Source organism: Salvelinus alpinus, chromosome 1, assembly GCF_045679555.1.
Source record: "Salvelinus alpinus chromosome 1, SLU_Salpinus.1, whole genome shotgun sequence".
NCBI lineage: Eukaryota > Metazoa > Chordata > Actinopteri > Salmoniformes > Salmonidae > Salvelinus > Salvelinus alpinus.
In genome coordinates, this window is record NC_092086.1 from 41,644,381 (window position 1) to 41,671,299 (window position 26,919).

General features: G+C 45.8%; 2 protein-coding genes across 5 annotated transcripts in view; both read right to left on the reverse strand.

The window, feature by feature from the left end:
* Positions 1–852: 852 nt before the first annotated feature.
* Positions 853–6,770, reverse strand: LOC139576208 (mitochondrial glycine transporter B-like). Of its 3 annotated transcripts, none has more exons than XM_071402008.1 (8): positions 6,658–6,770; positions 4,941–5,097; positions 3,016–3,140; positions 2,549–2,633; positions 2,256–2,435; positions 1,949–2,117; positions 1,551–1,717; positions 853–1,322 (listed from the first exon to the last, which is right to left on the reverse strand). In XM_071402008.1, the coding sequence occupies exons 2-8, from the start codon at positions 5,076–5,078 to the stop codon at positions 1,200–1,202; spliced, it is 987 nt and encodes a 328-aa protein (XP_071258109.1). In that variant the 5' UTR covers positions 5,079–5,097; positions 6,658–6,770; the 3' UTR covers positions 853–1,199. The 3 variants fall into 3 exon arrangements, with proteins under 3 accessions (XP_071258109.1, XP_071258092.1, XP_071258100.1); XM_071401991.1 differs by lacking the exon at positions 6,658–6,770 and adding an exon at positions 5,258–5,373 and having other exon boundaries at positions 862–1,322; XM_071401999.1 differs by lacking the exons at positions 4,941–5,097; positions 6,658–6,770 and adding an exon at positions 3,776–3,957 and having other exon boundaries at positions 862–1,322.
* Positions 6,771–7,196: 426 nt separating this feature from the next.
* Positions 7,197–26,919, reverse strand: part of LOC139576262 (myosin-9-like) — a 34,260-nt gene continuing 14,537 nt past the window's right edge. Inside the window, exons 6-41 of one of the 2 annotated variants that reach the window (XM_071402099.1) lie at positions 26,283–26,303; positions 24,342–24,434; positions 24,176–24,239; positions 23,631–23,729; positions 23,407–23,550; positions 23,228–23,323; positions 19,518–19,789; positions 19,077–19,250; positions 18,639–18,812; positions 18,407–18,521; positions 17,051–17,238; positions 16,759–16,880; positions 16,538–16,607; positions 16,268–16,428; positions 16,031–16,139; positions 15,777–15,908; positions 15,437–15,643; positions 15,208–15,345; positions 15,002–15,125; positions 14,759–14,930; positions 14,429–14,641; positions 14,022–14,166; positions 13,697–13,903; positions 13,485–13,589; positions 13,210–13,362; positions 12,825–13,073; positions 11,663–11,875; positions 11,317–11,529; positions 11,038–11,199; positions 10,774–10,902; positions 10,397–10,485; positions 10,152–10,275; positions 9,832–10,040; positions 9,527–9,635; positions 9,108–9,280; positions 7,197–8,832 (exon numbers count right to left, since the gene is read on the reverse strand). In XM_071402099.1, coding sequence (XP_071258200.1) covers positions 8,724–8,832; positions 9,108–9,280; positions 9,527–9,635; positions 9,832–10,040; positions 10,152–10,275; positions 10,397–10,485; positions 10,774–10,902; positions 11,038–11,199; positions 11,317–11,529; positions 11,663–11,875; positions 12,825–13,073; positions 13,210–13,362; positions 13,485–13,589; positions 13,697–13,903; positions 14,022–14,166; positions 14,429–14,641; positions 14,759–14,930; positions 15,002–15,125; positions 15,208–15,345; positions 15,437–15,643; positions 15,777–15,908; positions 16,031–16,139; positions 16,268–16,428; positions 16,538–16,607; positions 16,759–16,880; positions 17,051–17,238; positions 18,407–18,521; positions 18,639–18,812; positions 19,077–19,250; positions 19,518–19,789; positions 23,228–23,323; positions 23,407–23,550; positions 23,631–23,729; positions 24,176–24,239; positions 24,342–24,434; positions 26,283–26,303 — 5,277 coding nt within the window. In that variant the 3' untranslated portion in view covers positions 7,197–8,723. The remainder of the gene's footprint in view (positions 8,833–9,107; positions 9,281–9,526; positions 9,636–9,831; positions 10,041–10,151; positions 10,276–10,396; positions 10,486–10,773; positions 10,903–11,037; positions 11,200–11,316; positions 11,530–11,662; positions 11,876–12,824; positions 13,074–13,209; positions 13,363–13,484; positions 13,590–13,696; positions 13,904–14,021; positions 14,167–14,428; positions 14,642–14,758; positions 14,931–15,001; positions 15,126–15,207; positions 15,346–15,436; positions 15,644–15,776; positions 15,909–16,030; positions 16,140–16,267; positions 16,429–16,537; positions 16,608–16,758; positions 16,881–17,050; positions 17,239–18,406; positions 18,522–18,638; positions 18,813–19,076; positions 19,251–19,517; positions 19,790–23,227; positions 23,324–23,406; positions 23,551–23,630; positions 23,730–24,175; positions 24,240–24,341; positions 24,435–26,282; positions 26,304–26,919) is intronic. The other variant, XM_071402109.1, reaches the window with a different exon arrangement.

Here is a 26,919-nt window from a genome sequence, read left to right on the forward strand (position 1 = left end):
GGCACTGGGGATCTACAGTTCATTGAGGGAACCATGAATGCCAACATGTACTGTGACATGCTGAAGCAGAGCATGATCCCCTCCCTTCGGAGACTGGGCCGCAGGGCAGTATTCCAACATGAAAACGACCCCAAACACACCTCCAAGACGACCACTGCCTTGCTAAAGAAGCTGAGGGTAAATGTGATGGACTGGCCAAGCATGTCTCCAGACCTAAACCCTATTGAGCATCTGTGGGGCATCCTCAAACGGAAGGTGGAGGAGTGCAAGGTCTCTAACATCCACCAGCTCCGTGATGTCGTCATGGAGGAGTGTAAGAGGACTCCAGTGGCAACCTGTGAAGCTCTGGTGAACTCCATGCCCAAGAGGGTTAAGGCAGTGCTGGAAAATGATGGTGGCCACACAAAATATTGACACTTTGGGCCCAATTTTGACATTTTCACTTAGGGGTGTACTCACTTTGTTGCTAGCGGTTTAGACATTAATGGCTGTGTGTTGAGTTATTTTGAGGGGACAGCAAATTTACACTGTTATACAAGCTGTACACTCACTACTTTGTAGCAAAGTGTCATTTCTTCAGTGTTGTCACATGAAAAGATATACTCAAATAATTACAAAAATGTGAGGGGTGTACTCACTTTTGTGATATACTGTATATCTAAAGCCTGGAGTAGCTTAAACAGTCAGTGTGGCTGGGAGTCCAGTGGCTAGTTAGGGACCAACAATATTTTACGACTTAAAGTGCAATATGGAATTTTGAAAGTAGCCCAGTAGAATAAATAAATTAAAGTCTTGTTTGGTGTAGCCTCACATACAATGACGACAGACAATATTGTGCAATGCAAAACTATTGCAATCCATTCAAATATACAGACATTTTAATAAAACTACTAGTCCCCATGTTTCTGTCAAAGTATGGATACCAGTCCTTGAGGTATCATATCTTTGCAATGTGTTAATAATGTTATGGCAGAATACTGTATGTCAGTGAAGAAGTCCATTGGCACACTCTCACAACTAGGCAGTTTAAAGACACAAACACAGCAGTGCCTTCCAGGGCACTCCTCACTGTCCTGGTTTGTCCTCGGTGACTTGACTTTCACTTTCTTCCTCGGTCCACACACGTTCCTCATTTCATTCTCTCTCTTCAGGACTTGAAATCCCTTCTTCTTGTCATCCCTCTTTTTTGTCATCCCTCCTCAGGACTTGAGCCCCATGCGGGCCATCATCTGTTCATACACCGTCCATGCCATGGCAGCAATCATGGTCCTCCTCAGAGAACGTGGCACCCCACCCCGGAAGAACCCTTGAAACCCGTGCTCCTGAGAGACGGAGAGAAAGAATGGCACATGTCAACTACTATAAATCAACCCTGATGTTTTATTACGTAGTGTGACACTGTGTGCAGGCTAGAGGTCAGCATATAAACACATACAGACAACAGTTTAGCCTGACCCATATAAGAACAACGTCAGTATATTATAACAGTGCTATTGGCCTTAGCATAGTAACAACGCTGTATTCAATAAAACACCCAGAGAGATAGTTACATTGTAAATGTATCGCACAGCGTCTGCAGTCCTCCTGTACAGATGTGGGCTGACTTGGACGTGGGTTTTGACCACGTCAGCTGGCTGGGTGACCAGGGAAGCCAGGACTCCAGCCAGAATCCCACAGCTGAAGTTAGCCAGGGGCGCGTAGGGAGACGTGCTTATCTCTGGGAGGAAGAAACAGAGAGACACTATAAATTCCACTCCACACCAAACAATTCACATTGAGACAGATACGTCAAAGTTATCAAATGTGGCTTCTAGTGTAACCAATACTACTGCTCTATGTTTATGTCATCGGCGTCCCCATACTGACATTTCAAAGTGATCGCTCACTAGTGAAACAAATACTAGTGTTGAGCATTAGTGTGGTGTGTGTCCGGTGTCCTGATACTGACCCTGTGGCAGAGTGTTCTTGCCCTGGCTGTAGAACATGACATAGAGGCCTGAGAAGGGAGCATCTCTGAGGAGGGTGGCGGTCAGCCCTGAGAACAGAGCTCCGGGTCCCTCTGTTTGACACACACTGCGCAAAGCACCTGCCACGCTCACGTAGTTATACCTGCCACTCTGAAACAACAACAGACACTACAGTAAACACCCACACATTAAACAGTACTCATGTAGTTACTGTAATCATACAGTATACAGAAAAGTATTTATCTTTTCCTTCCTGCCCCTCCCCTCCGTCTCTCTACCTGAACATACCTCAAAGCGAGTCTTAATGACAGTGACAGGTAGCATGCAGACCCCTGCCACAGTCCTGGCCCCAGCTCCCAGCAGCACAGACTCCATGGCCCCAGGGCCCTGCTCCAGGAAGTAGTGCTGCTTCAGAGAGTAGTAGGTGCTGAAGTAGATCCCTACGCCGGGGATGGTCCGCACAAACGACTGGAGAAGGAAGCAGAGCAGACATAGTGTCAGAGTCATATACTCAACACACAGATTCAACACAATGATGTGTTTCTATTTATATTATTGATCATAAAGAGAGGCCAACTTACTGGTGAGACTCCCTTCCAAAGTCCTATGAGCTTCTCTGTCCGTATAACACTTAAGAACACAGTCACCATCCCCACTCTTGCTGAACTGAAAGAGCATAAGAGAGAGAGAAAGCAGTATTAACACACTGTCCTATGAAACGACCTAAAAGTTATTTTTAAGTGTCTTGCAACTACGCTTCATTTCAAAATAGCTGACGTGACATTGAGTTGGTACTAGCATGCAGGCCATGTGGAACCAGCATGAGTTTTATGACTCTTTGGACTCTCAATGTTCAGATCTACAATATTGCTTAGTCAATGAGGCGAGTCAATAGAGTAATGCAATGCTAGTTGGTCTCATGGTCTAGGACAAGACTGTAATCTAGAGCCAGAAAACTTACTACAAACGTAACCTCACCTGATTACTATGTGGAAGTATGTGGACTACGCTGTAGAGGTATTGACTGAGCCAGCTGAAGGCTACTCACCCAGGCTGCATGTTGCTGTGAAGGGTCTGCAGGCGGGTCTTGACCAGGTCCAGAGGCTGGAAGAGCAGGGTGGAGCATGTTCCACTGAGAGAGCCACACATAAAGGCTTTGAGAGCCGGGTGAGCCTGAAAGGAGAGACAAGCAGAGAGGGGAGGAAGGGAGAGTGATAACACCGATCACACACCAGTCATGGTAGAGTGCTCTTCAGTGAGAGCCCAAAGCGTGATTGGACTTATAATTGTTTACGATGGAAAGCACCAGGCAGAGTGGGTCCTGGGAAATAGGACAAATGCACATACACTCGCTACAGTAATTCACATTACATAAATACACACACAAGTAGTAAAAACAAACATTCAGACTCAAGAATATGAGTGATTACAACACAAAGCAATGATTGAAAAATTGTGTGTAAATTAACATGGGACCACGAAGAGAACAGGCAAAAGGGCAAAGGACTCTCCATTGAAAAACTAAGATGCACCAACCCATGAACACGCACACTATTCCCCTCCCTGCAAGTGTCACCCTACATCAGGTATGTGTTATAATGCATTATCATAATTGGCATGCTTAGTTCTCTAAACAATCTGCCAACACAAACATCAACAAAGAACTGGATGGCTGCAGAAAAAGCATCATATACACCATACCCAGTCACTCCAATTTTCACATGCTGTCATTACAGACAAAAAATAAGACGCCACACACACAATATACAAAACAACACACACATCCCTCCTACAGCCCACATCCCTACCTTCCCCGGGCTACTTTTCAGTGGCTGATCCTGTTTTTCCTGCATTTGTCCCTGTTTTCTTCCCCTCTCTGGCTAAGCTGTTATGAACTGTGGTGGGTTGTCAGGGCAAAAGCCTCCATCCTTCTCTTCACTTCTCTATAAGCTTTCCTCAGTTTCCCTTCACAAAGCAGCTTAATCCACTGGCGTATGTTTCCACTCTCTCTCACACACAACCTCTCAATGCTGCTTCTCTTACTCTACCCCTCATCTTTCTGCTTCCAGCTAATGCACATCTCTGCAAAATGCCATGCGTCATACAATGGAAATGTCAGTGTGTGTGTATGAGCGCATGCGCATGTTTTTGTATGTTCTGGCTTCCATAAAACAACTTATCACGGTTTACATTCTAGAGCGTATGTTCTTAGGGTATGTGCTGCTCTAGAACTAGTGTAAAAGTGCTTTTATTTCCTTATCACTGGGCATGAATTCTAGTACATTTCAATGTCCTCAACTCTGGTAAATGACTTGGTAGTTCCTGTACTGTGATGTAACATTGACAACCTGTACTCCTTCACTGGGAAGGACAACCTGTACTCCTTCACTGAGAAACCCACACTTTCTCAACATGTCCCTGCCCCTCCCTTAATGAGGGTGCTATGGCAACAGCCCCCAACAGGGCTTGCTGACCAATGGCAGTGTTGGCACAGGGGAGGCTTGGCAAAGCCTTGCTCACTTGTTTGGCATGTCTATGAAGATTTAAGGTGGCATACCGGAGTTTGACCTACCTTCAGGGCAGAGGACAATAGAGAACTTGAAAACATAGAATATTCTAGAACAGCCTGAAAAAGTGCATAGTATGAAAGTGTCCTGAAACTTTCATCAGGTTAGAGGAGGGGTAAGGACAACTGGGTCAATCAACTATGTCACAGGATGGTAATGTGATTAACATAGGGGCTGGATTGAGAAAGTAGTCCTGGGTGACCCTGATCCAAAATCACAGCCTGACATAAAATACATGTGAAATCTTAACTGAGATATTAAATATTATAACCCAAGCCCTTAGACCACCGAAACCACATTAATAAAACACTGTACATGTACAACAGTCACTGAAGTTACTCTAGAATTATTGTCCTTCAGACTTTCACCATCAAATACTAAATGATCTATAAAAAATCCCACTCACCAGAGACAGTTCCATGGTTATTTTGAAAGTTGAGAATAAATTCCAATCCAATAATGTTGTCCTTGTATGATCAAAATCCTCTTTTGTCTTTTCCTCTTTTTGAATCACTTTCTCAGTCCTTACTCTGCCACTGTCCATTCAACTTTTCCAAACGCTCCTGCACAAGAGATTACAAGTGAAGATTTCAAGAATGGGCATTTCATCTGCACAATCCATTACATAACAGACAGAATAACCTTTCAAAACTGATATAGAATGTTACAGGCTGTAACTTAAAGCACGGGTGTTTTGCAATGTTGATACAGTGTGTCCCTTACAGCAGATACTGGAGAGCTGCACTGCCTCTGATTGATCCACCGAGGGGTTGGGGCACTCACCACAGCACAGACCCAATGTAGGAATCACCTGACACACACTATGGTTCCCATTTAAGACACACAGTTACTTATTAACTAATCAAAGATCACCACCCAGCACATTAGCATTACATACACCCTGATCACGCTGCACATGTTTCTCATGAGTGTGTGTGTGCACATCTGTGTGAGTGTGTGTATATGTCTCTGTGTGTGGTGTGAACATGTGTGTATATGTGGAGGGGGGCCCTGAAGCCTCATGCTCTCACTACTTTTTGAGGAGGCACAGTTGGCCAAATTAAGTTTGAAAGTGGTTTTTAGTCCAGGACTGTTTTTAATAATGTGTCCAGACTCCAGACCTTTAAATCTTGATATACATTTTTTATGGAATATGTTCTGCATTTCAAGACATTACTTTAAATGGGTAGAGACAGACATCTCAATCGGCATACATCTATGTGACTGGTTTTGTGAGAGAGTCAAGTGACTCAGCACACATTATATACATTGAAACAGATTAATACAATGAATGACTATTGTTAATGTAACACAGACATCGCTAAATGACTAGGTGCACACTCATTCAGCCAAAACTTAGCACGGGACTGGAATAGGAGTGATTATGATCCGGGGTTATAGAACTGTTGCAGAATCAGGACAGTACAGGAAAGACGGACAGGAATGAATTTGCACTCCCATGTCAACCTCTAATGTACATGTCGACTAACATTCAAGGTAGTTAAAAAATATTTATATTAATTTTAACAAATATGATCAACATTTATCACAGGTCTCACACTAGATAATTTTCAATCATGTTAAACAGAGGCCTACAGTGATCTTCTTTGGAACTATAAGCATCTCAGGATTCCCACGCAGGAATTTAGTCGTTTATGCCTCGTTCTCGTGCTAGTCGGAAATAGGAACCTCTGACAATTCTGACTTGGAAACATGAGCTCTGAGTTTCCAATTTGAAAGTACCAGAATCAACGACTAGGAAGCTCTAATACAAAACCCTAACAATCATGAACAGGATAGTTGTCAGAAGCGTTTCCCAGTCCAACAAAACATTTATACCGAGAATCGTACGTCTAATATTATTTTAATTAATTTGAATGAGAACACAACCCGAAGACAAGTTAGTTATAAAACGTGCACAATGAGAATGGAAACTCACATTTATAATTGCATAGGGCAAAGCATTGAACTGGAGAATGGACAAAAGATGTAATCAACAGAAACAGGCATCTGTAATTATTTGATTAAATAATGATTAACAAGCAAGGGCCATTCGCTGAAATATTGTAGCTTACAATAGGCCGTTGTATTAACACAATATACAAACGACATTCAGTTCTCACCCAAATCTGTCCATCCTTGTGCAATATTCTGTTTAAACCGGTTTAGACTTGCTTTATTATGCCGTTTGTCCTGGGGAACCATTGCAACTGGGATTTTTTCCAGAGTCAAGACTGTCCTCTTGTGGTCAAGTCTGAGATCACGTTGCTAAAAAATAAAGACTACAGGACAATATTAGATCAGATAGTCTAGTGTATTGCCAGTTTAAAGAGGCAATCAGCAGTAGACACATTAACGCGAAATCCCAGCCCGTTTCAGTAAACAGCTGAGGGACGGGGCTGGAGGAATGTAACCACTCAAATTCATAGACAAAGCTACGGATGCAAGGTCTGACCATCCATGATAACTTTTTTAGTTTTAACCATGTTTCGAGGCCATTTGTTTGTTTACATTTACTTTGAACTAAGCTCATAAGGAATTTATAAATTGTATTCTTTAAGAAATAAAATAATGTAAAAAAAATGCAGCAAGGTACAATTTTTTTAGGTAGTAACTGCTGATTCCCTCTAATATGGACATAAAAATTCTCAGAAGTCAATGGTTGCAGTTTAGAAAGCCATCTTTATTGCAATAATACCAACAATTCACAACTCAAGATTTCATTTTTCAGAGCTGCAGAGAAAATGAACGGTACAAAGTTGAGATTTATTTTTTTCTCTTTTATTTTTTGCTTCCAAGTGCGAGAGAAAGAGAGAGTGATCCTTTGTCTGTTATCCATCATTAATAATAACAAATTCCTCTCACTTCCCAGCAGTGTGAGAAAAAAAGGCAACCCTGAGCACAGCCTGCAGGGGTCAGTTCACCCAGACCTAAAGCACCTTCACTCATCTACCTCACCCCATCCCTTAAATACATGGGATTAACACCTGGCCAGGCATTTCAACAGGGAGTCATTTTACCAATCTTTCTGTCAGAAAGTAAATATGCCATCAGGATATCATGTGATGTGTTAGACTACGGCGCTGCAAAATTTAACAACCTCCCCCTCATCCCAACATGCTTTATTCTGTTCAACCACCCCTATACCCCGCCAAGCAGTGCTCTGAGAATACAGCGTGTCGTGAGTAAAAGTAACCCACCACCCCGTAACCGTCGCCCTGCGCATCAATAAAAACATTGATAGTAGTAAAGTAATGCATATAGAAAAATCAATAAGTGGATCCAGGAAAAGACAACCTTGAACAGTAGAATTTGACTGAGGCTTTAGTGTGTGTTGGCATGAATACATAGGAGCCTGCAGTTACTCTGAATTTGTCTTTTCTTGTTTGAGCTGCATCTGCTGTCTATCAATGTCTTCATTTAATGCACAAATGCAGTGGACTATCATTTCTAATCCAGAGTCATAAATCTCAGTGCGAAAATTAGACAACTCAGCACAAATCAAATTCTCCAATTCTGTGTGTGCTTCGTGTGCGTCTATAGATGTATTGTTTTTTTAAGGCCGAAAGCATATTCATGTTTTAAGTACTATCTGCAGCTAAATTAATACGGTACAATTGAGCACATAAACCTCCATTATAAACTGAGGTGAGAGCGAGCAAGAGCCATAATAGACGTGTAGTACTTTCATACTTAACCATCATAAAAACTAAAGCATAGAATACAAATCTATAGATTGCGATATTACTTTGGTCCCCTCGAGTAATCCTTCTTCATTTATATTTATTTCGTTTGTTCTTGCTTCAGTTAGAAAAAGATCCCCAAAACAGGACTATTTCTAATGGAATGTTTCCTTACAAAAATATCATTCATTTTTATTTTTTTCCCAGAGAATGAAGCAAGAGAAAATAAATTTGTCCCACAAGTTTGTATGAGTTATGTCAGTATGGCGATTGTCTGAAGTACTGTTATATTGGCTTATATGGAATACAAGTGTACATAGATTGTCAAGTCTCCTATTAAAGAGAGACCGAGGTCTGGCTGTGAAGTATATTTACGGCCTCTAAATCATACAGTATCATGATGTTTGTGTCCCTCTAAGTGTACTTTATGTGGTATGTGTGGCTTTGTGTGTGTTGTGTATGAATGTTGCAGTTCCATCCTATGGACAGCAGGGAACACTGGCTGTTCATTCAGTCTTGGGCTCGGGGGTCTCGCTCTTGGGCTCGCTCTCCTCGTCGCTCTCAATGCCTGCGCGGCTGACAATGCGGCGCATGGTGAAGGGGAGGTCCCCACGCCTGGAACAGAGATGGTAGAGATCAGTGATTAGGGCAGAGAGATCGTGACAGGAGCACAGCACATACCATGGAAGAGAGTCGTGGAGGGCCCCCCCAAAAAATAAAATGGAGGCCCTCTTGAGGATATATGATCAGTAATGTAGCAGAGGGAATGTGTTTGAAACATACATTGTAAATGCAAGTATGCTGTGTAGGGTGCTAGTACAGACGGTGTCATTTACAACCGAGTCAGTGCATCAGCATTTAGTCCGGTTGGGTGATGGAGGTGTACGTACCTGAGCTTGCTCTTGAGGGTGCTGACCTCGCGGTTCATGGAGTCGGCTGACTCGGTGGCGTCCTCCAGCTCCCTTTGCAGTTTCCTGCGGTTGGCGTTGGCTCTCTGGGCCTCCTCCTCAGACTCCTCAAGCTGCCTCTTCAGCTGCTTCATACGAGAGTTCAGCTTGTCCGACTGTGTACACACACACACAAGCATTAGCATCAAGTACCAAGGTGGATGCTACATATAGGTGGTGGATAGGGTGAGTTCCAAGACAACGTAAAGTACAATGAGATCTAGTGTGAAAGCTTTATGTAAATGTAGTCCATTAAATCATTCACATACATTCAAAATAGAATCACACAGGGGGAAATAGAGACTAAGTTAACTGGTGTAAAGCTGTTGGGCTTGTGTTGAAGCTTGTTTTCGAGCCCTGACCTGGTCTTTGTACTGCTCTGTGTTGCGTCTCTCGTCGTCCACCGCGAGGACGACCTCCTTTAGCTTCTTCTCTGTGCGGCGCACCAGCTTGGACGCCTGCTGCCTCTCCCTGTGGAAAGACACATTTGGGTCACATGGACAGGCTGAAACTTCTACTTAACTTCTCCATGGCTTGTGGGATTTTCACCATCTGATCTCACCCATGCTGCAATTTCAGTAATTTTATGCATTATGCAGAGCACAGGAGATGTGGGTTATCTGAATGAGGATGCAGGTGGTCTAAGGTCAGGCTAAGACCCACTCACCTGGTCTCGATGTCCACCTGCTCCTCCAGCTGGGCGATCTTGGCCTCCAGGGCGGCAATAGTGGCCTTGTACTTGGACTTGACGGTTCCCTCCAGCTCCTGCAGCTTCAGCTTCAGCTCCTTGTTCTGGCGCTCCTGCTGGGAGCGGGCCCCCTCCAGGCGCTGGGAAGTACTGCGCTCTGCCGTCAGCTCCACAGTCATCTGGTCAGTCTGACAGAGACAGGGGGTTAAACTGCCTGACCCACCTTATCATTAGAAGTACACTATCCCAGTCTGTACACATGGGGCATGAAAGTCAATTGCCGTCCTTGGCTGTCCTACCTGCAGCAGAGCTCTCTTCAGCCTATCGTTGACCAGCTCAGTGTTACACTGCTCCTCCTCCAGCTCCTCCTCCAGCTGTGCGATACGAGCCTCCAGTCTCCTTTTCTCCTCCGCAATCAGAGCACTGAGGGGAAGAGGAAAGGGGGGAAAGAAAGATGAGGGGGAGAGAGGAAGGGATAGACATTTAGGTCATTAGAAGCAGAGATAAACAGTAGGTTATGAAAGCTTTTGAAAATGGTTCCTACTTCTTGGCGGCCTGGTTGTTGATCTCATCCTGCAGCTCGTCTCTCTCTTGCTGGGCCTGTCTCTTTACACGCTCTGCAGAAGCCAGCTCCTGGGGGGGGGGGGGTCGAGTGTGTCAGAACCAAAGCGTGTGCATGGGAGTGGGCCAAATCCTAACTTGAGATAAGCTCTCATAACTAACTTTCCACATTAATCATGATTTCAGTGGAGGATTTGTGCAAAAGTTTGAGAAGTGCAAATACATTTTCTCACAGTAAAATTTATAAAGAGCTACAGAAGTAGGTTTTGTATTGTTTGGGAGGGCGAGGTGTCAGGTGAGAATAAACCGAGAAACTAGTGTGAGACGCTTAGGTGAGGGGCAGCAGCAGGGCAGACTGACCTCTGTCATCTGGATCATGTCGGCCTCCATGCTCTTGAGCTTCTTCTCGTTCTCCTTGGCCTGGGCCATGATCTCGTCTCTGGACATACGAGTATCCTCCAGCTCCCTCAGCAGCTCCTTCATCTGGGCCTGGTGGAGAGGGAGAGGTTCAAAGCATATTTCTATCAAACTATTCACCATCTGCATGCATCTTGATTAGAATAGAATGTGGTCATGGTATAAAAACAATAGTCAGAAGCTGGTGATAATTTAATTGGTTGTTACCTGGAGCTTCTTAAGCTGTTTGAGGGCCTCATCACGGTTCTTGTTGGCCATGTCGATGGCTGCCTCCAGCTCCTTCAGGTCCAGCTCCAGCTTCTTACGGGCTGCCACGGCAACAGAGCGCTGCTTCCTCTCATCCTCCAACTCCAACTCCATCTCCCGCACCTGAGGACCAGAGCGATTCAAGTTTTCAATCACTGGACTACATGTCCCATCATGCATTAGACCTAATACAGTAAGGAACCACTACCGACAAAGTTACACCTGTAGCTACTAGTGTACCTGTTTGACCAGCTGTCTCTTCTTCTCCTCGCCCATCTCATCTCGTCCTGCCAGGTCTCTCTCGTATTGGGCCTTCATGGCCTGCATGTTGACCTCCAGACGCAGCTTGGCGTCCTCCGTGGCCTGCAGCTCGTCCTCCAGCTCCTCCAGCTGAGTTCTCATCTCCTCTAGCTGCTGCTCCATGCCACGCTTGGACTTCTCCAGCTCGTGTACCTGAAGGAGAATAGTGGAGATTGTGATGAGAAATAGGACTTTGGGACCAAATTGAAAACAGAGGATTTGAATTGATTTCTACCTAGAACAATTCACCCCCCCCCAAAAAAAAAATGACACTAGGCTGTCTTACACTCTTGCCGACGTCATCCTTGGAAGAGACCAGGTCCTCCATCTCAGCACGGAGCAGCTTGTTGGCGCGGTCCATCTCATCCTTCATGTCAATGAGGGATTCCAGCTCGCGGGTCAGAGCCAGGGCCCGGGTCTCCTTTTCCCTGGCCTCAGCCTCAGCCTTGTCCCTCTCCTCAGCATAGCGGCATGAGATGGTCTTCTCCTCAGCCAGCATCTAGAAGTAAAATGGAGGAATGTCATACTATACTTCAAGACCCAGATTTTTCCCTAATAGTTATGGATCTTCAGAATCAACTCTTCCAAGTAGTTTACCCCCCCAGTTTGAGTGAATTGTTGACAGTAACCAGGTTTCCTAAAACCTTTACGCGAGTAAAGTACATGTCTGGTAAATAAAAGATTTAAAAAAAGTGACAACAGGCCTGATGGAAACAGCAAATCTGTCGACAACTCAAAATACACTAGACAAGATGTGATCTTTTTGTGTCTAAAATGAATTATGCGAGAAATGGTGAAACACCTTTATGCACAAATATTGATATAGTAACCAGCATATCGAAGTAAACTTGGAGTAACGCAATGACGTGTGGTCCTCCCACTACGACTCGGGAAAGCATACAGTTTTACTAGGTTAGATGAAATAAGTTGGGATGAATTTCACAGGGTGGTGAAAGTGCATAGTAATGAGCTTGATGCTCCTTTCCAATAAATATTGAGGGTCTTATTCTGGTGACATGGTCGATGCTTGGCTGCCGTTTAACAAATAAAAATCTTAACTCTGTCCATAATAACCTTTTGTAGGCAGCTTACCCGCACTGTATCGGCGAGCTGTTGGCTAAAGCGCCCGTATCAAGGCCAGAGCGGGCACATTCGTTGTAGAACGCCCCCACAAAAATTAGGACAAAACCAGTAGTACAGTTGAACATTTCATGAAAACCCATTTAACATAACTTTATTTTTTCCCCCTCGGTACATGGGAATTTACCCACAAAAGTAATTTTTATGTGCACCATGTCATCACGTACAGCCTTTGATTCACAACAAATCAATTTCATGGAAACATCTCTGCTGGTAAAATGCATATATTGTTTTTATGCAGATTTTTGAATATTTGCATGAAAATCTATCACCAATTGGATGGAAACCTAGCTAGTGTTACTACTAACCTGGTCGAACTTCTTCTGCTTCTTCTCCAGGTTGGTTACGATCTGTCTGAGGTGGTCCTGGTCCACCACCATGTCGTCCAGCTCCTGCTGCAGACGAGTCTTGGTCTTGTCCAATTTCTCAAAGGCACTGCACTTCTCCTCCATCCGCTGGCCGAGCCCCTCCAGGTCCCTCTGCAGCCTCTTCTTCCCCTCCTCTGCGCTCTCCAGACAGCCCGCCTCCTGCTCAGACTTCTTCTTAATCTCTGCCAACTATAGGGGGACACCGCTTGTCACTCAAACATTGTGGTGCGGTTTATGGTTCTAGTGATGTGTTGAACAAAAACATTCTAATAGCACATTTGCATCAATCCAATGTTAAGGTGTATGTTGCTGTAAGTGTGTGTACCTGAGCCTGCACGGTGAGCAGCTGCTTCTCCACGTTCCTCTTCCCCTCCTCCTCCTCCTCCAGCTGTTCTCTCAGAGTGTTCTGTTCATCCTCCAGCTGACGCAGACGAGTGCCCATGGACAGCTTCTGACGAGTCTCCTCCTGGAGCAGCTCCTGTAGGTAGAAGAGAAAGACCGGCACAGTTATAGCAGCTTAATGACTGAGCTTTTACAACCATGACAAAACTAGTGCAATATTGAATACCTGGATCTGTTGTAGTCTATGGAGTACTGTACCTGCACATCCTGCAGCTGAGACCCCACAGTAGAGCAGTCCTTGGACGCTTTGATGGACTTACCCTCCACCTCACTGAGCAAGCCATTGACAGTCTCCAACTCAGCCTGGGGAGGAACACAAGAACCAAAATAGTCATCAACACGGGCCTTACAGCTAGTGTACAGGCCATATGCTCCAAATAGTACCTGAAAGGAAATTAATAGTACTGTACCTGCATCTTGGCCACTCTCTCTGCCAGCTCAATCCTCTGGCGCTCGCTCTCTCCGTGTTTGACCTGTAGCTCTTGGACCTGGCCCTCAGCCTTCTTCCTGCGGTGCTCAGAGTCTCCCTTCCCCTGCATCAGGGTCTGCAGCTCAATGGCCAGCTCGTTACGCTCACTCTCCAGGGCCTGCTTAGTCTTGTCCACCGACACCTTGTTCTGTTAGGGGAGGGGGGACAAAACACCAGTGGTCAGTGCATGTACAGATGCTGTAATACACAGGAATTCTTGAGGGTGTGTGTGTGTGTGTGTATATATATATATATAAATAACTCACTCTCTTGGCCTGCTCCAGTTGCTCGTTGAGCTCGTCAAAGGCCTGGCTATGTTTCAGTCTCATCTCCACCACCTGCTGCTCGTGGACCTTGGCTTCATCCTCTAGAACCTTCTTCAGCTGGTTCACCTCAGTCTCACGCTTTGTCCTGACAGACAGAAGTATAGAAACAAAGGAAAGAGGGAATTGGAAATTGTCAGATTGTGCGCTAAGCTAAATACTGGGAAACAAGGAAAATAAACGAATTTGAGAGTCTGAGAATTGTCAACAACTCATTAAATAATTTTTCTAGAAGGTCAACATGAAGGCATCTAAATAGCATCCACTATGTGTCATCTTATTTCACAATAACCAGTTTCATTGAAACACAGTAGCCGACTACGTAACTGATCTCCTCCGGGTGTCAGTACCTGAGCTCTTGCTGGGCAGCGGTGGAGTCCAGTGTGTCCTCCAGCTCAGTCTTGAGGGCCTCCAGCTCCTCTCCCAGGTCCCTGCGGTTCTTCTCAGCCTTGGTGCGTGCGGCCCTCTCTAGCTCCAGGTCCTCCTGCAGCTCAGACAGCTGGGCTTCCATCTCCCGGATCTTCTTTTGGGCCAAGTTCTTCTGGGCTGCCTCCTCCTCAATCCTGAGGGGAGGAGAGGGAAAATGGAGGGTGTAATAACACGAAAATACAATTTACAGAGTGATCACACTAAAGCCATTATGTATGTATGTGACTGCAGAGATCTTGTAGAGATCCCACCTGGCCAGGGCTGCCTGCAGCTCCTCCTCCTTCTTGGCCAGCTGGGCGCGGAGCTCAGCGATCTGGGCCTGCAGCTCAGCTATCTGGTCAAGGAGATCAGTAGAGTCTCCCTCCAGCTTACGTCGGTTCTTCTCCAGCTCCTGACGGCCCTTCTCCTCCCTGCGCAGGCGGTCTAATAGAGAAGGAGAAAGTGTTAAGGAGAAATATAAGCAACTTGGTCAACATGGTGTGTGCTCCACCTACCCTCTAGGTCAGTGATCATGGCCTCGTGTTTGTTCTTGAGTTTCTGAAGGCTCTTGGACTTCTCCTCCTCCTCAGTCAGGTTAGAGGTGAACTCAGAGATACGCTCCTCCATTAGCTTTTTCTCCTGTGGGAGACAACACAACCAGGAGTTCACAACATAATTGTATCTATCCACACACCTGTCTGCCCATTGGTTGTATACGGACCTTCATGAGTTTGTTGTTCTGGTCTTCAATAACCATGACGTCCTCCTCGATCTTCTTCAGCTTGGAGTCTGTGGTCACCTTCTCCAGCTGCAGCCTCTGCCTGGCAGCCTCCTCCTCATCCAACTGCTGCTCCAGGTCCTACACACACAGGAGAGGAAAGAGTTAGTACAGTGTGTACCTGCCATGCTGCACACAAAGTTTGTGTTGGTTTGTGTGTGTGTGTCCTCACCGTGATGTTCTGCTGCATCTTCTTCTTCTCTGTCTGCAGATGTGTGGCTCTCTCCTCCTCCTCCTCCACTCTGGCCTCCAGGTCATGAAGGATCTCTTCCAGCTCCTGCTTCTTAGCGGCCAGACGGGCTCTCATCTCCTCAGCCTCGGCACACAGCTCAGTCTCAGCCTGCAGCTGCTCCTGCAGGGCCTGCTTCTCGGCACTCAACTGGGGGAGACAGACAATATGGTGTTACGGGTTCATGAATGCATTTTCAAGTTAGCTTGAGCAATTATTGTTTCATTATAAAATCAACATGTCACTTCAGGGCTGTTTCAGTGATGGAGGGCCTCCATCTTACCTGGTGCTGTTTGACCTCCATCTCCTGCAGCTGTATCTCAGCATACTCCTGCCTCTCCTTCACCTTGCTCAGCTCATCATCCTTGGCCTGCATCTCCTCCTCCTGCCTGCTCACCTGCAGCAGGGGCTTCACCTGGGGGAGAGGGACAGTTCAGAGGAGAAGAGAAAGGCAGTTATACGCCAGTATTCCCCGGGGGTTTGGCTGAGTCGAGTAGCATTGTATAGGAACAACATTAGCATAAGTATAATGTGTACCTTGGTGAAAAGTCTCCACCACTGCCAGTTCCTGAGTTTGAGGTAGGCTGAACAGTTCCTCTGGATCACCTTCATGGCGGTCAGCTGCTGCTGTCTCCTGGCAAAGGACCTGCAGAGCAAGCGGAGAGAGAGAGCGAGAAACACTTTGGTATCTTCTAAATACAGTTATAAGACATTAATCAGAACGTTTCCACTGCAGCCATATGATAGACAGTTGGAGTCAGGGGGTCTCCTTACTTGCGGGCCACGTAGCCTCTGCACCAGGCCTGGAAGCTGATGATGACGTCAGTGATCTTCATGTCTCTCTCCTCCTCCAGGTGAGCCAGCACTCCAGCCCTGAAGAACACCTTACTCTGACCAATCCTGAACAGGTTGGGATCCAGCTCCAGGCTTTTGATCTGACAGAAGGAGGGTGAGGTATACAATCAGCTAAACTGAAACATTCATCTCTTCATTCTAAATGAGTGACAATGTTCTAGAACAAGATATAATGCCCTTCTCTCTTACCATGAGCACACAGGCCTGTTTGCCATCCATGAAGCCCTTTGGGATGGAGTTGGGAGTGAGGATCTCATACCTTAGAGACAAAAAGTAAATGCATGGATCATCAGTTGGACTCAACTCACTAAATGCAACATACACAGCATGATGCAACAATAGGAGGTTAAGTTGGGGAACTGGTGAAAATAGACATTTGTATACAGAGACAATGGGAGTGTTTAAGTGACCTCTGTCTGAACTCCTGGAAGACGATACGGTTGGGGAAGCCCTGTCTGCAGATACGGATCCCCTCCAGAACACCATTACACCTCAGCTGGTCCAGAACCAGGTGGGGGTCTAGCTTACCAGCCTGTAAGGGAGGCAAGAAAAGGAACATGTTTAGATATGTAAATAAAAAAAAGCTGCCAAGATAACACCACTAGCATAAGCTGTGGGTGCCTGTTGCGTACTGTGTTTGAGGGCATCTTGAGAGAAACTATTGTTTGGATGTTTTCACTGGTGGAGTTGATCTACTGGTACCTTCTTCTCGTGGTTGGGGATGATGCAGCGGACGAAGTTGGGGTTGGTGTTCCTCAGAGTGGCCATGAGCTTGGACAGCTGCTCCTTGTAAAGCTGGCCCACCGTGCGGAACATGCCCTTACGGGTCTTAAAAGCACCAGGCATCTCAGACATCCCTGCAACCTTATCCAGGCCCACGATACGATCCACTGAGAGGGGGAAGGCGGAGAAAAGAAAGAGGAGAGGAGAAAGGGTGATGTGAGATAGGAGTCTTTCACATTTGAGGATATCCAACCAGGCAAACTCCACACAGTGAAAACAAACCACAACATTAAACACATGAAGCAGAGTATAATGGCGATAGGGGGATCCCATCTCTCCATGTGGGATGGCGAGAGAGATGACTGACGGGTTCAAAACCAGTGATACCACAACACTGGGTGAAAGCAGAGAAGATAAATACAGTAGGAAGGGGGATTTGCGGAATGAGAGGGGTCACAAAATGCCAGTGAAGCGTGGGGGGAGGAGGGAATCACACTAGAACGAGACGCAACTCGATGCAGTGAGTGAAGGGTGTGTGTGTAGGTAACTGCTTACACTATGCGACCATCTTAATATGTAAATATGTGGTGCGAACCGACATACTATGTGGAAATCAACGTTTGTGACAAACTGTGCATTTGTGGGCATGTTTTTATTGGTGACGACGGAACCAAACCCATGCAGTATATACCCATTGCTGCAGTACCCATGAGCAACACCAGGGGTCCCAAACCACACTATTACACAGAGGGAGAGAAGGAGAGTCCAATGAAAGAGCAACAAGTGGTAGATCTCACTGCACACAGAGCTGGGGGGGGGGCAGTCATTACAACCCCTTGTTAAAAAATAGATCCGATAAATCAACATTGAGCCACAGGGAAAACAGGGTATGAGTACAGGATAAAAACATAGGCAGTTGATGCTGAGATGAGGGAAAGGTTCATATTAGTGTGAACAGAAGGATGAGCAGAATTTGAGTAAATAAAGGAGACTGAAATTATGAAAAAGAAAGTCACCTGAATCTGAGTGGAGAAAAGGAAAACGCTGATAAAAATAAGCTCTCTGAGACCTCTGTACCTCTGAGACCCAGTAAGAGGGAGAATAACAGACAAAAATGGGCCATACAGAGGAACAGATGGATAGAAATCAAAACAGAGTGAACGGGTAAGAACAAAGGTCCAGACCAGACATTGGATACGAGACAAGAGAGAAAAGTGGATATGAGACAGGAAGAGACCCTTCACTGAAAACATAGCAGCAATTCCCAGCATGAAGGTTAATCCACTTAAGTCTGTTCTTTCTGGTTGCTAACTCCATATCATTGGCTGCACTCACCGTCCTTCCACAGTTCAGACACAAACTTGTCAGTGGACTGGTTGAGCAGCGTGGCCACATTGTCGTTCAGAGGGTCCATGTTCTTCATCAGCCACTCGTCAGCCTTGTAGTCCACCTGAGGAGACGGCACACCATACAGACAATAGTATTACACAAGGTTTGCCTGGTACATGTCCAAGGGCACACAGTTTAAGCAGAGTCTAAACGTCGTCTTCATTACTGGTCCGTTTACCTTCCCGGCGTAGTGAATGATGCAGAAGTCAGCCTCATCTTTCAGTTTCTTGGGCTTGTGGAACTTGGAGTGGGTGCCTTGCTCCTGCAGGACCTTCTCCACAAAGCTCTTGTCAGTGGCTTTGGGGAACCAGCACTCCTCATCCAAAAGGGCCAGGATACCAGGGGGGCTAGCCTGAGGGAGAGCAGAGAACAAGGCTTACAGGGAGACCAGGGAGCCTGGAGGGGCAGCATAGCATGGGACTGAACTGAAGGAGATGGAGGGAGGAGGAGAGAGAACGGGAGGTGGCAGGTGGAGAGATATGGGAGAAAGGGATGAGACTGTAGGAAGTGAGAGGTTAACCAGGAGTTACATACAGGGAAGGGTGGAGTGAGAAAGGGAGTATACAGTACATGATTAAAGGTAGGGAGATACAAAGGGTCAGAGGGGTAGACTCACAGGCTTCTCAATGAGGTCGATGCAGGGCTGCAGGTCCAGGCCGAAGTCTATGAAGCTCCACTCGATGCCCTCCCTCTGGTACTCCTCCTGCTCCAGGATGAACATGGTGTGGTTGAACAGCTGCTGCAGCTTCTCGTTTGTGTAGTTGATACACAGCTGCTCAAATGAGTTCAGCTAGAGGAGAAAGAGAAAATGTCAGAAAGTGCATTCACCATCATGAACAAATACTAAGAGGCTCAAGTGTCTATTTGTCCCCTTTTCCTAATCTGCAGTGATGTGAAAGAACTAGACAGGTGAAAACAGATTCCCTGTAGGCATCCACCCCCATCTGTCTTTCTAGATAAGAGGAAATGGCGAGAGAAGAGGAAATCACTTTAAACAAATATACCCTCTGGGTCTTACTCAAGACATTGTAATCGCTTTGGTCTCTCTCCAGTTTACCTCAAAGATCTCAAAGCCAGCGATGTCCAGGATGCCGATGAAGGAGGCTCCCTGTCTCTTGGTCTTGTCCAGGGCTTTGTTGATCCTCATCACCAGCCAGCGGAACATCCTCTCGTAGGTGGCCTTGGCCAGGGCCTCCACTGCAAACTCAGCCTGTTCCTGGGTCTGGGCCTTCTGCACGTAGTCCCTGCCCACCTTGATACGGGGGGACAGGATGGCACGGGTGAAGTCTGTCACGCTCATGCCCATCAGGTGGCACACCTTCTGAGCAGCTGTGACAGGGAGGGACGGGGGACAGAGAGACAAGACATAGGGGTGAGAGGGAGGGATCCCCCCAGGGAATAACAGTTTGATGCCTACAGGAGTGCATGGAACTAGACTTTGAAACCAAAAATAAATCACTTCTAAGCTCGCTTTGAGGCAAGCAACACTGAGGCATGCATGAGAGCATCAGCTGTTCCAGACGACCGTGTGATTACGCAGCCGACGTGAGTAAGACCTTTAAACAGCATTCACAAGGCTGCGGGGCCAGACGGATTACCAGGACGTGTGCTCCGGGCATGTGCTGACCAACTGGCAGGTTTCTTCACTGACACTTTCAACATGTCCCTGATTGAGTCTGTAATACCAACATGTTTCAAGCAGACCACCATAGTCCCTGTGCCCAAGAACACGAAGGCAACCTGCCTAAATGACTACAGACCCGTAGCACTCACGTCCATAGCCATGAAGTGCTTTGAAAGGCTGGTAATGGCTAACATCAACACCATTATCCCAGAAACCCTAGACCCACTCCAATTTGCATACCACCAAAACAGATCCACAGATGATGCACTCTATTGCACTCCACACTGACCTTTCCCACCTGGACAAAAGGAACACCTATGTGAGAAAGCTATTCATTGACTACAGCTCAACTTTCAACACCATAGTACCCTCAAAGCTCATCACTAAGCTAAGGATCCTGGGAACTAAACACCTCCCTCTGCAACTGGATCCTGGACTTCCTGACGTGCCGCCCCCAGGTGATGAAGGTAGGTAACACATCTGTCACACTGATCCTCAACAATGGAGCCCCCCAGGGGTGCGTGCTCAGTCCCCTCCTGTACTCCCTGTTCACCCACAACTGCATGGCCATGCACGACTCCAACACCATCATTAAGTTTGCAGACGACAACAGTGGTAGGCTTGATCACCGACGACGAGACAGCCTATAGGGAGGAAGTCAGAGACCTGGCCGGGTGGTGCCAGAATGACAACCTATCCCTCAACTTAACCAAGACTAAGGAGATGATTGTGGACTATAGGAAAAGGAGGCCGAGCACGCCCCCATTCTCATCGACAGGGCTGTAGTGGAGCAGGTTGAGAGCTTCAAGTTCCTTGGTGTCCACAAACTAGAATGGTCCAAACTAGAGGTCGACCGATTAATCGGAATGGCCGATTTAAAGTTTTCATAACAAATCGGTATTTTTGGACAACGATTTGACGATTTAATATATATATATATATTTTTTTATTTAACTAGGGAAATTTTGTCCCGTCTCTTGCGTTCCGTGCAAGCAGTCAGGGTATATGCAGCAGTTTGGGCCACCTGGCTCAATGCGAACTGTGTGAAGTCCATTTATTCCTAACAAAGGCCGTAATTAATTTGCCAGAATTGTACATAATTATGACATAACATTGAAGGTTGTGCAATGTAACAGCAATATTTAGACTTAGGGTTGCCACCCGTTAGATAAAATACGGAACGGTTCCGTATTTCACTGAAAGAATAAACGTTTTGTTATCGAAATGATACTTTCCGGATTCGACCATATTAATGACCAAAGGCTCGTATTTCTGTGTGTTATAATTAAGTCTATGATTTGATATTTGATAGAGCAGTCTGACTGAGCGGTGGTAGGCAGCAGCAGGTTTGTAAGCATTCATTCAAACAGCACTTTCGTGCGTTTGCCAGCAGCTCTTCGCAATTCTTCAAGCATTGCGCTGTTTATGACTTCTAGCCTATCAACTCCCGAGATTAGGCTGGTGTAACCGCTATGAAATGGCTAGCTAGTTAGCGGGGTGCGCACTAATAGCGTTTCAAACGCTCTGAGACTTGGAGTGGTTGTTCCCCTTGCTCTGCATGGGTAACGCTGCTTCGAGGGTGGCTGTTGTCGATGTGTTCCTGTTTCGAGCCCAGGTAGGGGCGAGGAGAGGGACGGAAGCTATACTGTTACACTGGCAATACTAAAGTGCCTATAAGAACATACAATAGTCAAAGGTATATGAAATACAAATTGTATAGAGAGAAATAGTCCTATAATAACTACAACCTAAAACTTCTTACCTGGGAATATTGAAGACTCATGTTAAAAAGGAACCACCAGCTTTCATATGTTCTCATGTTCTGAGCAAGGAACTTAAACGATAGCTTTTTTACATGGCACATATTGCACTTTTACTTTCTCCAACACTTTGTTTTTGCATTATTTAAAACAAATTGAACATGTTTCATTATCTATTTGAGGCTAAATTGATATTATTGATGTATTATATTAAGTTAAAATAAGTGTTCATTCAGTATTGTTGTAATTGTCATTTTCACAAATATATATCAATATTTTTTTTTAATTAAATCGGCATCGGCTTTTTTTGGTCCTGCAATAATCGGTATCGGCGTTGAAAAATCATAATTGGTTGACCTCTAGTCCAAACACACAAAGACAGTCGTGAAGAGGGCACGACAAAGCCTATTCCCCCTCGGGAAACTAAAAATATTTGGCATGGGTCCTGAGATCCTCAAAAGGTTCTACAGCTGCAACATCGAGAGCATCCTGACTGGTTGCATCACTGCCTGGTACGGCAATTGCTCGGCCTCCGACCGCAAGGCACTACAGAGGGTAGTGAGTACGGCCCAGTACATCACTGGGGCTAAGCTGCCTGCCATCCAGGACCTCAACACCAGGCGGTGTCAGAAGAAGGCCCTAAAAATTGTCAAAGACCCAGCCACCCGTCAGACTTCTCTACTACCACATGGCAAGCGGTACCGGAGTGCCAAGTCTAGGACAAAAAGGCTTCTCAACAGTTTTTACCCCCAAGCCATAAGACTCGAACAGGTAATCAAATGGCTACCCGGACTATTTGCACTGTGTGCCCCCCCAACCCCTCTTTTACGCTGCTGCACTCTGTTATTCATATATGCATAGTCACTTTAACTATACATTCATGTACATTCTACCTCAATTAGCCCAACCAACCACTGCTCCCTGCACATTGGTTAACCAGGCTATCTGCATTGTGTCCCACCACCCACCAACCCCTCGTTTATGCTACTGCTACTCTCTGTTCATCATACATGCATAGTCACTTTAACCATATCTCCATGTACATACTACCTCAAATCAGATCGACTAACCGGTGTCTGTATGTAGCCTCCCTACTTTTATAGCCTCGCTACTGTTATTTTTCACTGTTGCTTTTATTTCTTTACTTACCCATTGTTCACCTAATACCTTTTTTGCACTATTGGTTAGAGCCTGTAAGTAAGCATTTCACTGTAAGGTCTACCTACACCTGTTGTATTTGGCTCACGTGACAAATAAACTGGTTTGATTAGATAATTCTGGTGGACTGATAGGTGTATAATCTGCTGGTCAGTAGAGTGTAATTGACAGATACTAGGATCTCCTTTTTAGGATCAAACCAGCCCAAATAAAGGTTTGCTGTACCTGTGTCGTCAGGCATGGAGGCCTGGTCTGAATGGCGCTCCTTCTTAAAGCTCATGTTGCCCAGCTGGAGCACAGAAGACACCACCTTCAGCAGACCTGCATGAGGAGACAAGAGGTTAGAGTCACACCCCCCCAAAATAAACCAGTGAGAGGTTAGTGTGTCCCGTCCTCCCCCTCACCAATCTGCTCGTCCTCTGGAATGCCCATGATCCTAAAGGCCTCCAGGGTCTCGGTGAACAGGTCCTTATCCTGCTGGCCAGGGATGGTCACGTTTCCATTGACCAGGAAGCGGTAGTTGTTGTAGCCCTCCAGACACAGCTCGGCTGAGGGGAGCACAGAGTTTGTTACATCTGATACGCACAGTTAGCTGTACTTGATAAAGGTGATAACGAAGGAGGCTTACAGCGCAGTTTGTCTCCAGCACCAGTGAGCATGTAATAGAAGACATGGAAGGTCCTCTCGTCTTTGGCCTGGCGGATGGCACGGGACTTCTCCAGCAGGTCTGGTGGTCAGACCGTCAAGGAGCCACTCATTCAGACTGGATTGTGAGCTTCTGCTGGCCGGGGCAAGTGTGTGTGACTTATTTGTCTAGTTTACTGTAAAGACTAACCGAGAGGTGTCTGGAGTTAAACTACACTTCAATCTATAGCCCACAGAATATTTATTTAACTAGGCAAGTCAGTTAAGAACAAATTCTTATTTACAACGACGGCCTACCCCGGCCAGACCCTAACCTGGATGACTCTGGGCCAATTGTGTGCCGCCCTATGGGACTTCCAAACACGGCCGGTTATGATACAGCCTGGATTCGAACCAGGGTGTCTGTAGTGACACCTCTAGGACTGAGATGCAGTGCCTTAGACCGCTGCGCCACTCAGGACCCCAAACTTTTGTATATTTCAAATGAGGGAGTGAATTTCATTCTGGTTAACATAGTATGAAGGATACAGGTTTCAATGTTGGCCCCCACGATGTATCCGTTGACATCGAAGTTAATCCTGATGAATTTTCCCTGGGAGAGAGAGAACATAGTGAATGACTAAGGAAGCAGGAAATACTTGTGCAACAGAAAAATAACAAGCATCACTAAGAGATAAAAAAAAAAAAGTCTTACGAATCGGGAGGAGTTGTCGTTCTTGACAGTCTTGCCGTTTCCAAAGGCCTCCAGGATGGGGTTAGCTTGCAGCAGCTGCTTCTCCAGCTCACCCTAGAGGACAAACACAGAACCTCGCCATCAACCAATGACTTCATCCCATTGGATTCTTTAAACCACCACCTCCTTATAAGGACGCATCTAGATTAGTACAAATTCTATATTGACACTAACAGGACATGCCATTTGTCATTTCTCAGCAGTGGGATCAAACTGAATACCTTTGGTGATTCCAATGGATGATTCATAGTCACGCATTGTGAGAACTACAGTCATCTGCTTTTCATTTACTCTAGTTTCATTTCATTGTGAGGATTTCAGTTGTTTAAACATTTGATTTGTGTTTGGATGTTCCCTTTTTACGCCCAAGTCCATAATTTAATCATAAGTCGTAAGATAATTCACACAACTGCATTACCTTACTTATGGAGAAAATAAAACAAACTGCATGCAGACCATTGAATATCACAACACCAAGGAACACATAGACCAGTACACAATACCCCCACACACAGCGCAGTGTTAGTGCCCACACCTTGACACCCAATGGACGACCCTGTGGCCCTCATCAGTAACCCTTCACCCAGAGTAACCCCCAGACCCCATGCAGAGAACTGACTGTCAAGATTCACTACACTGACATGAAGTATACACAACCCCTACAGCCAGAAATCTGTACATAGTTCACACTGAGCTCTACTTCAGACTGTTGTTGTACAGGTAAATCCATGCACATGACTCCATCTAAAACGCCACTACAGTGAATTTCAATTTTAAAATATCTATACATGGACAGGAAAGCCTTCAAGAGTCTGCTACAGCTGAGGCTGTGTCAACATGTGAGGAGCTTGGCGCATATTGGGTTGAAATCACTTCAATCCACACAATAAAAATACATACTCACACTAATATTCTTACATAGCCTAGCAGTTAAGAGGTTGGCCAGTAACCGAAAGGTTGCTGGTTCGAATCCCCAAGCGACTAGGTGTAACATCTGTCAATGTGCCCTTGAGCAAGGCACTAACACCAATTGCTCCTGTAACTCTTCCTGGACAAGAATGTCTGCTAAAATGACTCAAATGTTAAAAATGTAGCTGCTATAGTAGTGGCTTTGTCAATGTTATCAATCTGAGGAGCTCGCTGAACCTTTTTCCTGAATCGTCAAGGACAATGTTAGTTTAAAAACAATCCCTAACTAATCCTATACATTACACCACTATGAGGCTTTTAACGGTAGTAAGGAGCAGGTAATAATGGATATGACCGGTATGAAGCATCCCCAGTGAACGAACACACACACAATTAGTCCACTGGCATCACAATGCACACGGCAACTCAGTGAGTTTGTCCAGAGATCTTTAAAATGGTGTGGACAAAGAGTGAGAAATGGAGGGGGAACTGTGAGAGAACGTTGACCAGATCTCTGAACAGACACACTGGAACACACACACAGCAAGCAGACATGGAGTCGTAAACACATCAAGCACACTTCTGGAACCACCAGGGGGAAAACAAAGGATCAACAGCGTTATGCAAAATTCAGCCAGACTTCTCAAACTGCAGAGCTGTTTACTCATTAAATATCTTTAAACTTAGTATTTAAAGAAGATCAAATCAACAATACAAGAAGGATGCGCTCTCAGTTTTGTCTGGCTGAATTCAAATGGCCATTTCCCCTTTAATAAAGAACATTCCTTCCTCTGGACTGACACTGGTCATGTGTACACTTCCAAGTGACCCACTAGCCCACCACAGAGCACGCTCCAGCAGCACGGGGGAGGAGGGAGAGACAGCGCAAGAGCCAGGGAGAGGGAGGAAGGGTGTGGAGGAGGAGATCCAGAGATGTGTGATGGGAGAGGAAGGAAGGGGGTGGGGGGGGGGGGGGGGGACAGGGTAACTCACATGTGACAGGAACGAGCTGGTCTGTTGATGGGAAAAGAGAAACACACAACCTCAAAGGAATGATAGATACAGATACTGGTCTGCTTTCAGAAAAGACTGGGCCTCTCTTGAACCCTGTAGTCACAGCTGCATCTATCATAGGGGTGGCCAACTACAGCACTGCAGGGTTACATTTTGTCTCATGGCTTTATAGAGTTGACCGGAGGTCACTGATTCAGCTCAGCCGCTGGAGGAGAAATGTCAAAAAAAGGAATTATATAGTCAGTCCACTGTGGTTTAGATATCACACTATGAACCAGCTACCAACGGAGTTTAATCTACATCCTGCAGTGCTACGGTCAGTCTTAAAGAACCAAGACTGGCCAAACCTTATTTAGAGGTACTCTATGGCACCATAGAGCAGTGTGACTGATGTAGAAGCAGCACCTATCCAAGACCTGGAACAATATGGCGATGGCTTGACAATGAAGTAATGTTAAGTACCACTGGCACCACTATTTCTCAAACGCACATACAATCACAGTACAAGTAGTTGAGCATTGAGGACTCGGAAAAGCCTGGTTCCGCGCTGATAAAGGACCATAGGAAACAAGGCCCACGTCAGAGAGTGAGGGAGAGTTCGAGAGCATGGTGAAAA